The following is a 13,695-nucleotide window of genomic DNA, read 5'->3' as shown; positions in this document are numbered from 1 at the left end:
GTCTAATATAGTAATTATAATTATTATTATTATTATAAGACACACTAAACTAAATATTAATAATATTATTTATGAAAAATGTTATATATGTTATTAAAAAGATATTACAATGCAAAGACAATAAATAACTAAATATGCGCAAATAAATAAATAAATGAGTAAATAAATCCATAAATCTCTGCATAAATATGAAAATCAATAAATAAATGTATATAAAAACCACAAATTCCTGCTCAAATAAATGTATAAATAGTTAATAGTGTGGGCAGGTAAATAATTACATACATTTCACAAATGTTAGGGAAAAAATAAAAATGCTAAACTGAAAGTTTATTTTTCCTCCTTTTCAAACATTCGTTCATTCATTCTCATTGGTATGTTGACCTGAGAAAAAGTAAATACGGAACTAGGTTCAAGAAATGAATAAATGTTTAAAACGGGGGGAAAACAAACTTTCAGTTTAGCATTTTCATATTCCCCCAACATTCGTGTAATTTATTTAATTATTTATCAGCGTGCACCATTAATTATTGAAATATTTATCTATGCAGGAATTTGTGGATTTTTTTATATACATTTATTTATTTATTTGCATATTTTTATATGTTATTAATGCAGGAATTTATGTATTAATTTACTCATTTATTTATATATTTGCATTAGGGTTGGGTCGATAGACATCACAATACTTATCCAGCATCGCGATCCTCCACCCCGCCCCCGCTTACACTAATATGTCTTAGTTTTAAAATGACATTTTAGAATGAAAACGATCCACGTCCACACTGGCGTTTCATCCAGCATTTCTGAACAGCCCTCCTTCCAAACTATATCGATGAAAACGGACATGACGTGACCACACAAACACACATACAAACACACTCTATCAGGTACTGCAGTGTCTGTGCTCGTCTGATCTTCAGCAGTTAGCGGGTGCTTTGAGCACAAAACCCCAGAGAGCAGTGCACGTTGGACAGTTTATCAAGGATGTACCGCTGGATCACGTCTCACTACAGTTGTTAAATGTGATATTTATTATCTTGTTTATCTAACGACTCTTCAGTCTTTTGAATCAATCAGGTAACGTGTCACAGCGTCAGTACACCACAGTCTTTCAGTCTTTCGCTTTCCCACTTGTACTTGAGAGCAATAAGTTAGTGAAAACCTCATATACTATTGGTTGGTTCCTGTTGGTTGTGCACCTTTTTTACCAACCAAGACGACACCCATTATGACGACACAGATCACTCTGCTTCATGCCAGAGTCCCACAGAAATAAAGAGATTGACAGGTGGTAATTTGTCTGTAACTTATCTTTAGTTATGATTGATTTGGTTAGGGGTAGGGCCAGACGGAATCTGCAGACATTTTTTGCTATATCTGTGCAGAATTTATGTGGAATGATATTGGGAGTATTATAACTAAAAGCTTTATATATGAACTAAAAAGTAATATCTTTTTAACTTCTATTTAATGTTTACAATGCAAATTCAATTATATCCACTTTATATGGTAAACAAATTAAGTCTTTTATATAATATATCTACTAAAAGTATTGTAAATAAATTATATGATTGTTTCACATTAGTCAATAATATTACTGAAATTAATTTAAAAAAGGAATAAATATAAATTTACACACATTTACACAAGTAAATAAACAAAATCAGTGATGGGCTAAAAATCTGCTGAATTCTGCGCACGCAGATTCCGTGTGGGCCTAGTTATGGGTAAAATAAAGACCATGCGGGTCAGGTAGTTGAAACGGTAGGCTACAAATAATTAATTTGTTATGAATTAATTTATTATTCATAAATAATTAATTCACAGCTGCTTACGACGATGATGCCATTGTCCATCGCGATGTTTCACATTAGACATCTTACAATGCCAAATTGGTTGACATTGACCCACCCTCATTTGCGTATTTATTGTTTTTGCAGGTTTCTTCCTAGATAAGCTTAAAACAGGACTAGTACTTACTGTAGTTAAATTTGTGTACACATTGTGTACAACTTGAGACAAAACATTGATGTATTTTAACAAATGTAAGTTAATTTCAGTCAAGACTGCTAAAACATGCAAATTAGGACTAGCCTAGTCTGTTAGACTAAATGGATAATGTATGTGTGTATTATAATCCCTTGTCACACCAAATGCAGTCTGAACTTGTGATAGTGTCCTTCCTAACTTATTAATTTATTTATTTCAAACAAGGTTCTTCAGTTCTTTTCAAACACATTGATTTAAAGCATGCTAGATCAAGGCACTTCCTCTTCCTGTAACGACGACATTCAAAACTCGGAAGTGTTGAAACCGGGGATTCCTCGCAAAACATTTCCTCTAAATCTGCTGCTCACCAGTCGACCTTCCAGTACACTCTGCATGTGTCAGAGCAGCCCGGCCTGTCATTTTAGCATTCACTGCTTTCATTTATTCAGTATACGCACTGAGTGTTTGTCCTTGGAGAAACAGGCTGACCTTTTTCTCCATCTGTCTTTCAAAGAAGATCATGTCTCAGCTTATCGTAACATCTGTGTGCTGTCAATGATGCTGAAGAGCTGCCATTTACTGTCATCGTTGAGCTCGCTAGTGAGCCTGACTAGCCTGCTACATGCATACTGTTAGCATGCTGAGAAGTTAACAGCTTATTATACAAACCGATAAGTTATACCACACATATTCAGTTAAGGTTCTGTTGCTTTTAATTAGTACATTATTAAATAAAATTAGCAATAAAAATAATATGAAACAATATGTTGTAGATTTCAGTTAATACTCAAAATACTTGTGGGATGTGCGCCAATATATGGTAGACGAGTTCGAGTGCCGGTAACTTTTGCTACTTATCTAAATAATGTATTTGCTAATAACTAAAAATGCCAAAATACAATACAATAAATTCAGTTCATCTATACATCTTACGTACAGTTTTCTGTTAGCATTTTCTAAGCTAACAATCTAATCTAATAAGCAAATATTAAAAAGATTTTTAGAAGCAAAAAGGAAGATTATTAGTTTGCTGTTAGCATGTTGCTAAGCTATTAGCATAATACTCAAATAAGGCCACAAGGAAAATATACACATTTGATTTGTGGCTGTGTTTGCAGCTACTAACGTAATATTTACTTAGCAGGTGTTGTAGTATTCAATAAAACAAACACATGATAGGCTTCATTTCAGAATGAAGCGGCTTCCAGGTCCAAGAGCTATATTAAACTATATGGGGAGACTCATCAAATGGTAATAATAAATAGTTACAAAGTGATGTGATACTTTCGAAAATCGCAATCACAATGTATATATAAGCATGCCCAATATCAGAAGGCCAGAAAGTGATAAAAATGTTTTTATTTTTTTGGATAATTGTTAAAGCGTTGATGTTTGTGATGCAGCAAGTCCAGATAATGTTGTGTACATTATGACTTAATATAAAATTCACTTTAACATGTGATATGACTAAAAAGTGGCCATAAACAAATATTTTCAGAGTTCAAATGAGTAGCGACTTGGACCCAGAAACAGTATTTCATAAGTCACTGATACATCATGACTTAACAAGCAGATGTTCACTATTGATTTTCAGAGAGTTTGCTGTTACTATGTTGCTAAGCTAACAGTGTAATGCACGTGTAAGCAAAGTGCGCACTTGCAAAGCAAATTCACAACTGATTTTACAAGAGTTTGCTGTTAGCATGTTGCTAAGCTAATGAGCGTTATTTTCAAATCTAAATAAAAAACTCATAAATAATGAGGAATAGACAGTATGATTGGAATAAATATTTTTTATTGTGTTGATGTTAAATACTAGTGTATCTATTACCATCTTGAATTATATTTTTCCCTAACAGTATGTGTCGGAGTATTCTAGAATTTATATTTCCATAAAAAAAAAAACAGGCCAAACAAACTGTATTAAAACGTAGCACATTTATCTTTCCTTTTAAGTGTTTACTTGTCCACATATGGTGCCCAGTATGCTGCCTATGTAGTCGACACACTCTGGAAAACAGCCAGTAATTAGCAGTAGTTCAGCAACAGTGGAGAACATAAGCTGGTTGTCAATGGAAACCTCACATTCGGGCAGATGCTGTGTGATTTCTGTAGAGTCGGCCTTCCCCCTGCTTCTTTTTTTAGCCAAGTTGATTGGTTCATTGATTGAATGCACCAGTAGTTTATTTGTAAATCCGATACCCATTTAATCTCTCTCTTCCAGAATCATCCTTTCGCTCTTACAGCATTCATAAACATCATATAATGCTCTCCGGCATGCTGCTATCTTGTTCACTACACTGTAATTCGTGGTATCAGGTTACCGAGAAACATGTGCTCTGTCCTGGGGGAGTCGTGTGGCCTCTTGATATCTTCATTTTCACGTCAAATAGAAATGGTGTTTTTGCTCATATGCACATGCATTGCAGATAATAAAGTGTTTTGACATATTAGTGTTTCCATTTAATCCCTGAAATGCCCTGGCTATTTTAATAGTGTCAGTCAGGCGCACTTATTCCTTAGTTGGTTACCAATAATTGTAATTATTAAATAATTATAATTATTATTATAGTAAAACAGAAAGCTGCTTAAAAATGCATTCATGGCATATTATTATATTGTATTGTAATCATGAGATTTAAATTTTTTAATTCACATCCACATAAATCTCGTAGTTTCAACTTTAACGATTAAATTAAACTGGGAGTTTTCAGAGAGCTACCACTTGTAAAACAGTTAAACATACCCCCATTTAAAGAGATTAAAGAGTTAATACAAAAATCCTCAAGAAACAGATTACCAGAATACGGAAAAACTCTCACGCTGCCTTTATCTTGTCTTCTGTATATCATTGACTATCTATGTCAAATAGAAGGCACCTATCTAAGCCTCCTGACCTGAAGCATACATCTGAAATGTTTTAAATGCTGGAAATAATCAGCTGATAACTTATTTTCTTAAATGGCAAGTGAGGATAAAATTAAAAAATCATTTATGGCCAATACCAATATGGCTGCTCTCATATACTAATATGACTGCCGATATGTATTAAAAAATGTATTATCTTGCTCTTATCCATTCGACAACAATAAAATGTAGAAAAAAAGAAAAAGCATTTATCAGCTGAAACCGATATGCTGGTTCAATGTGAATAATTTATTGTCATACCTGGTCAATAATGATAACAATTAAAAGTAACGTTTATCTGCTAAAAACTTGTATATCTGCCGATATACTGACATGGCTGTCAATATATTGTCTTATCTGACTGATAACGCTAAAATTGATAATAAGCATTTATCATTTGATATCGATGTAGCTGCTGTGATATTGTCTCATGGTAATGATTACGATGAATTTAAAACTAAGCATTTATGCCACAATACCGATATGGCTGCAGTTATATTGTCTTATTCGACTGATAACGGTAAAATTAATAATAAGCGTTTATCGTCCGATACCTATATGGCTGCAGATATATTGTCTTATTCGACTGATAATGGTACAATTAATAATAAGCGTTTATCGTGCAATACTGATATGTCTGCAGATTTATTGTTTTATTTGGCTTGTAACGGTAAAATTAATAATAAGCATTTATCGTCAGTTACCGATATGGCTGCAGATATATTTTCTTATTCGACTGATAACGGTAAAATTAATAATTAGCGTTTATTGTAGGATATTGAGATGACTGGAGATAGATTGTCTTATTTGGCTTATAATGGTAAAATTAAAATTACAATACAGATATGGCTGCAGATATATTGTCTTATTCGATTAACGTTAAAATTAATAAGCATTTATTGTCAGATACCGATATGGCTGCAGATATATTGCATCACTAGTTTTTAAACAACATGAGCGTGAGAACACGATGACAGAACTTGTATCTTGGGCTAAATTATCTTACTTTACATTAAACAAATTTATATTTTACATCAAAACACTGCCATGTATTTTTTTTTTCTCAAAAACTTGACATCATTATAGCTTTAATCATAATAGATCATAATTTTTAGTGAACTGATCTCGATAAATTGGTTTCCAATCCCTAATTTTCAAATATTCCTATTTTCGATATCAGTAACGTGACTTACTGGAAATTTCAGTCAACCAAAAGGGATTTTTGCTAAAATTATGCAAATTTAACTTGTATTTATTTTTTATTGTTTAGCGCTGTTATCGGTTTAAACAGTAGAAGTACAGCATGAATTCTAACAGTAGTATCAGATGAATCATTCTCAGCAGACTCACTACCATCTGAGGTTCATCTGAAATGACGGCACCAGCTGACACGTGAGGTTGTGTGTGTGTGTGTGTGTGTGTGTGTGTGTGTGTGTGTGTGTGTGTGTGTGTGTGTGTGTGTGTGTGTGTGTATCACGGTAGTGACACACGCGGTGATGGCATGGTAGTCATCTGTTCATGTCATTTCTGCAATGAAAAGTGCATCTTCAGCCAAATAGCAATGTCAGATTATGTCACATTTTTTCATGTGTAGTGGAATATCAGATGAGGAAAAAACAGAAAAACCCTGGTACTTCTGAGTTAGTGGCAGCTGGTTCATTTTCTGGTATTTTAGTCGCCAGGAGCCAAAATATGTTGCGGTGAATCTATAAGCATACAGTTCTCTAGAAATGTCAGCTGTTTTGCTGGTTATTTTAACGATTTTCATTGAGCTGGAAGAAGATAATGAAGATGTTGTTACAGAATCATCTCACTTCCAGGTGTACACACACTGAGAGATACAGGATATACATGCTCAGACACGTTTTCACAGGGTTTGTGATTTTTCTGGAGGCATTTTAGCAAGGACATTGTAACCTTACACATGCGCACAAATTATAGTTATTTACTTAAGTTTTTACTTCGACACAAATAAATTTTTTTAAAATATTCACTTTAAATACCATAGGATTTGAATATGGTAATGCTCTTATACCATAGTATCACCACAGTGCTTTGTTTCAGTACTTACTGGAGATTAGAATATTACAAAAATATATATATATGAAAAATAAATAAAAGCACAGATAAAAATGTTTTATTTTGATCAGTAAACCCATTTTTGGAGGTTGCTAATAAGTGTAATTTACAAATTATTACATACACACACCGGCCACTTTACTAGGTACACCCTACTAGCCATTTGAAGATGGGTACATTGTGGTTATAAAGGGGTCAGCCACAATTCTCAGGTAGGCTGTGGCATTGACACAATTCTCAATTGGTACTAATAGCCCCAAAATGTGGCAAGATAATATGCCCCACATCATTACACCACCACCACCAGCCTGAAGTGTTGATGCAAGGCAGGATGGATCCATGCTTTCATGTTGTTGACGCTAAATTATGACTCTGTCATCTGAATGTCACAGGAGAAATTGAGACTCATTAGACCAGGCAACGCTTTTCCAATCTTATATTATCCAATTTTGGTGAGGCTGTGGGAATTTTAGCCTCAGTTTTCTATTCTTTGCTGACAGTGACACCCGGTGTGGTTATCTGCTGCTGTAGCCCGTCTGCCTCAAGGTTGGCCGTGTTGTGCATTCAGAGATGCTCTTCTGCAGATCATCTTGACCATGTCAACATGCCTAAATGTATTGAGGGCTGCCATGTGATTGGCTGATTAGAAATTTGCATTAACGAGCAGTTGGACAGGTGTGCCTAATAAAGTGGCTGGTGAGTGTATATGCTAGCTGTTGCTAATAATTTATAAAACGCAAACTATTACAAGAGTTTAAAGTTATGTTTGGCAAACTATAACTTACTTTAAAGTGTCAAATTATCTAGAAAAGAGTTTGTGTTTCTGAAATGACCAAATAGCAATTAATGCTAATTCATGTTTGTTATAATGTTTACTCCAGTTAAATAACTTTTAATTCTGAATAACCATCATAAAAAACACACAAAGAGTGTGTTTATTGAGTCATGTCATCGAGTGGATTATTTCCGGTGTGTTTGTGTGTAAAAATAGTGGAGTGTGTGTGTTTGGCATGGTGCCTGTGCATTAGCGAGGATCAGAACTGAGACTTTGCTAGGAAGTGAAGGCTTAACTCTGCATCATCAGGGTTACGGGACAGGAGGGAGCGGCTGCTCTCGTCAGGTTACGTGTCCTAGTTTGATGCTGTATCAGGTCAGATGGACTGACGCTGTGTTTGGGACACAACGATGTGCGTCTGATATCACTAGCAATAGCCTGGCAGATCCATCAAGCAGTGTTTGACAGTTTTGAGTAGTTCTTTTAATACTGTTTATATGACAGTTGGTCAATGTTACCAAACATGTTTATAATGAGTTTAATTTAAGATGAGTTAAGAAAGCAGCTTTTTTCAAGGAATAATCCTGATTTCTAGTCATGACACATCAGGAAAACTTTGCAAATCACCTCAAAAAAAAAAAAAAAAATATATATATATATATATATATATATATATATATATATATATATATATATATGTATATGTATATGCATATGTGTGTGTGTGTGTGTGTGTGTATATATATATTAACAAGACGACAATGTGTGACCCTGAACTATAAATCTAGTCTTATGTTGAAAAGGTTTTTGGGGAATAGCCAACAATACATTGTATGGGTCAAAATTGTTGATTTTTCTTTTATGTTCCATAAAAATAGTGTGTAAATGTTCTAATGTAAGTGTATCAAACTAAATTTTTTATTATATTTGAACTTACTGTGGACCATTTCTAAGTTTCTATAGTTGTATCTCTGCCAAGGATTGTCTAATACTAACACGAGTCTTTATAAAGCGTATATGTATTCAACTTTCAGATGATTAATGCATCTTAATTTCCAAAAATTGACACTTGTTATGACTGGTTTTGTGGATCTTGGGGCACATGTCATTGCTTATTAATGAACACTGTTGGTCGGTTGGTAATTAAATAAAATTACATACAGTATTTATCCATTTGTTCATTCATTTATTTCAGTTGTCAGTGTTTTTATTGCCTGAATGTCTCATTTCTCTTTTATTTCCCTCTCTTTTCGGTTGTTCTGCCTACTTTGCATTTGTTGTGTAAGTATCTGGTTCTTTTTATTCAGTGTCTTTTATTTTACCCTTACTGTACTTTCATGCTCATGCAAAATGCTTCTCTTTTTTTATGCCTTTATTTCATGTTCCAGAACCACATTTATCATCCTGAAATGACATATCACAAAACTCCCGTTACTTCAAACTACAAATAATTATTCCAGGTTTAAGAATAATTATTTTTTTCCACCAAATATCTGAAGTAACCTCACTTAGACAACCTTTAGTTCATTTCAGGATGGTTTGTGGTGAGAATATTAACCAAAGTGCTTCTTTTTACAGACCTTATTATGGGATTCTAGCTGTTCCCAAATGTAATTTCTAAATTTACCCTAGAAAGTCCCATTTTTTTCCCCCCAAATGCATTATTTTGCTTCTGCTAACACAATTAAAATACTTGTGAACCTGAATTGCCCCTTAACACAGAGAGGTTGATTGATTGGCAATCGGACCAATCATTGCATCTTATTAAGGAGAGGCGGTCTTTAGAATGGCCAATTATAACACAAGCCTAGCTTTTTACTAAATAGACCAACATCTTTCCTTAGAAAAAACGTGTCAGACGACCTCACAATGTCAGACATTGATTTAAAAACACTGAAAAAGTGATTTTTGTGCTTGTTTAAACTGCTTATTTAAAATGAGCTGGCACAACACAATTCTTAAGTTTTTTTTGACACAATCTAATTGTTTTATGTTCAATCCACTTAAATTTGTAAGCATGGTGAAGTTACTGTTATCGATTTGTGTTGGGATAATATGAAGGAATTGTGTGGAACCCTGCATTTTTTACAGCTAATGAAACATTCTCATGAACAGTTCATCAATATAATTATCTAACGAACGAACTTAAAAATAATATTTCCCATCTTTGACATGACGAAGATGAAAATTGGACAAATTAAAAATCCCAAATTTGTAAATCTTTAGAGATGTTTATACATTTTTGTAAATTTACAAATTACAAAGAAGAGTATCTGACAAATTAAATTGCTCATTTAAAAAAAATATATATATCTAAATATACATATATACTTTTAAAGTATTTTAAAAGTCTTCTAAATATACATATATCAACTTTTGATGAAATAAACACATTTTTGTGAAATGTGTAAAACGTAAAAATAAAAAAAGGAAGAGTATTTGACTAGTTTAATTGTATCTTTTATATAAATTAGCAAAAAACAAAGAAGATTATTTGACTAGATGCAACATTTTTTGTAAAATAAAAAATAATAATTACTAGGTTAAAAAATTATGCAAAGGTTTTGCAGAAAGAAATTAGAAAATTTGCTAATGGTATTTGACAGATTAATTTCTTCATTTCTTTACATTTGTAAATGACCAAGAAGTGTTTTTGATAGAGGAAAATTAAATTTTAATTTGATAATTACAAAGAGAGCAAACTAAATAAAACAAAAGAATAGGTTTGTCAATATTTGTAAATAAGGATTTTTGACAATTATTTCTTAAGTATAAAGCAGATTTATCAATGAAGTCTTAAAAAAATAAATAAATAAAAAATAAAAACAGCTTTATCGCCTAATCTTCGAATTTGGGCATTGAGTTCAAATTTAAACTTGTGGACCTTTTTTGATCCCATCCTTTTTTTCTCTCTCTCTCTCTTCAACTTTGCTTGATCTACAACAACTGTCAATGTCTAACTAATAGTAAAGTGCAAAGACATGCTAAAATAAACATATTAATAAGCTTCATCAACTGTAAAAAAAAATCCCGTCTGACATTTTGAGAGTAATTCTGCAATCTCAGTGCGCTCTCTTTCTCTCCTGCTCCCGACAAACCCCGTTTCCTTCCGTTTATCGCCTTTTTTATCTGTCTGTCTTACTTTCTTTGTGCATCTCTTCATGTCACAGGAGAAGGAAGGCAGGCATTTTGCCCAGCCTGGAAGATCTGCTGTTTTACACTATCGCAGAAGGCCAGGAGAAAATTCCAGCTCACAAATTTACCACGGTAAAATAAAACACCAGCTGTCACCCAGGCTAGCAAGGCTGTCTCTAGCATATCTTTTCAAGCTGTAACTGTAGATAGCACATATCTTGGTTTTCAGATAGTGGTGTCTAGAATAGAGTTTCTCTCATAATGTTGTTGTTTTCAGGCGCTGAAAGCCACAGGTCTGCGAACTGGAGACCCTCGTCTTAAGGAATGTATGGAGATGTTAAAGATCACCCTGAAAACCACTTCAGACGGTGCTCTGGATCGACATCTCTTTAAAAAGTAAATATATATACAGTTGAAGTCAGAATTATTAGCCCCCCTGTTTATTTTTTTCCCCAATTTCTGTTTATTGGAGGGAAGATTGTTTCAGCACATTTCTAAGCATAAAAAAATCAAAAGGGGGCTAATAATTCTGACTACAGTTGAAGTCAGAATTATTAGCCCCCTTTTGAATTATTATTATTATTTTTTTATATTTCCCAAATGATGTTTAACAGAGTAAGAAAATTGTTACCTAAATGTAATTACTGCCAGGCTGCTCTTACTATCCAACATATTCTGTTGGAATGTACAAGTTATAATACAATTAGACACAATTTTTATGAGGAATGTACTTTGATGGACATTTTGAAAAAGGTCGACCAGGAAGAATCTTAAATTATTTATCAAACATTGAACTGAAAAATCCTATTAAACTTTGAATATATTTGTGTGTGAATTTTATTGATTTATATTTTAAATATTTAAATTATTTTGTCTAATGTAAAGTAAATATTCAAAATAACACTAAGTGTTTCTTTTTTGCACTTTATCAATTTGCATCTGTATTTTTTATATACTATGCAGGATTTTAAGGCAGTTTCTCATAATTAGGGTTTTAATCTCAACTTTACAGATGGAAAACTGCACACTTTTATTCTTATCTCTATTATGAAGGTTTTACATGGGGGTTTGATCATATATAACACTCCAAAGTCATCGTAAGATTTATAACACCCAGAGCTGTAACTTCAGCCATGTGTTTTTACAGATCAGCTGTTTTCCAAGGACACAGCAGTTTTTTTTTTTTTTTTTTGCTTCGCTATTATTGAAGGTCCGGCAGTAGATAAATTATTTACTTTCACTCAGAAATGCAGAAAAATAATATATAATTCATTAATTCAGCTCTTTATTACACTGGTTCGGTCTTTATTTTTACTTTATTATGTCTTTTTTGTTATATAATTAGTTTCATTAAATAATATTAATAGTAATACATTTTATTTAAAGGCACATTTCTGGCAACTCAAGGACACCGTACGATAAAAACAATAGCAATAAAACAACGACAAGAAGAGTAACATAAAAGTATACACAACTAGTGCAGATACAAATAAGTTTTAAAAGCCAACTTGAATAAGTGAGTTTTGAGACATGGCAGACATTTAACTGTAAGTTATAATTATACATAGATCTTTCATTATTTACATTATTATAATTAGAAATAGATATTTTAAATATTGAATAATTTAATTTTAAAAAATTAGTACATCATAGAATACATCATAGAATGATTTGTAATTATTAATATTAAAATATAGTTTACATTAGTGTTTTATTAGTACTATTAGCCTGGCATTTATATAGTAGTCATTAGACCAAAATATTACAAATAATACATTTGTTAAACAGTATCTAATTCTGAGTTTGCAGAACAGTTCGAGAGCACTCATGAGTTGCATAAATCTTCATCATTACTGTTTACCTAAAAGGGTTTTGTGTTGTATTTTCTCTTTTTACAGGTGTGTGCAAAGTAACATCGTGCTGCTAACTCAGGCTTTCCGGAAGAAGTTTGTCATTCCTGACTTTCAGTCGTTTACCTCTCATATTGATCAGATTTATGAGAGTGCTAAATCACTGTCAGGTGGCCAGGTATGCTTTTAAAACTATAAAACAAAAACAATACAAATAATTAATGCAGTTTGTTTACAAATCTTCTTATGTGTTGTTTTATTTGTAGGTAGCAGATTACATTCCTCAGCTAGCGAAATTTAGCCCTAACCTCTGGGCTGTTTCTCTCTGCACTGTAGACGGTCAAAGGTGAGACTTTTGTCTTTGTGATGTTAATATAGAATAGATTAGATTTGATTGCCACTGGCTATGTTTCCACCTATTTTAATGCACATCAAATGAGAAATGCTTAATGAAAATGCTAATATGAGCGTACATTTTTAAAATGTGCATTAAAAACGTACAAGTAAGCCCACATCGGCATTACCCCCCATAGCAAATAGCATTTTTCTTGTTGATATTTGGCTCCACTTTATTAGGAAGTGATGATTTTGTTCTCTTTGACTCACTGGATGGTTTATTCGCTAATGTTTTATGCGATATTCCAGTTTTGCGCATAAGTTAAATGTAACCCTACTGTGCATTAAACATGTGCGATACCTTCTCATACGCTCTTCTACACAGCACCTTATAACAATATACAATGCAATGTTCAATGTTCTTCATTCGCATTTGTACACAGCACCTTATTACCTTTATATTTATAACAAACTGTACACACAATTCAACATCTAGATCTTTTTGACTAACTGCATCTCTGTTTAATGTTTATCGTCTTTTTTTCATATTTATTTTGTGTTTTCACTTGTTACTTTATGTACACTGGAAGCTTCTGTAGCCAAAACAAATCCCTTGTGTGT

General features: G+C 32.8%; 1 protein-coding gene across 4 annotated transcripts in view; it reads left to right on the top strand.

The window, feature by feature from the left end:
• glsa (glutaminase a) overlaps nt 1–13,695 on the top strand; it is a 32,156-nt gene that overhangs the window by 907 nt on the left and 17,554 nt on the right. For 2 of the 4 annotated variants that reach the window (XM_087303030.1, XM_087303032.1), the window contains exons 2-5: nt 10,930–11,020; nt 11,166–11,284; nt 12,787–12,916; nt 13,005–13,084. In XM_087303030.1, coding sequence (XP_087159156.1) covers nt 10,930–11,020; nt 11,166–11,284; nt 12,787–12,916; nt 13,005–13,084 — 420 coding nt within the window. 4 annotated transcript variants of the gene reach the window in all.

The sequence above is a fragment of the Danio rerio genome, chromosome 22 (assembly GCF_052040795.2).
Source record: "Danio rerio strain M-AB ecotype USA chromosome 22, GRCz13ab, whole genome shotgun sequence".
NCBI lineage: Eukaryota > Metazoa > Chordata > Actinopteri > Cypriniformes > Danionidae > Danio > Danio rerio.
The sequence above is the reverse complement of the archived record's forward strand: the minus strand, read 5'-3'. Positions and strand labels throughout refer to the sequence as shown.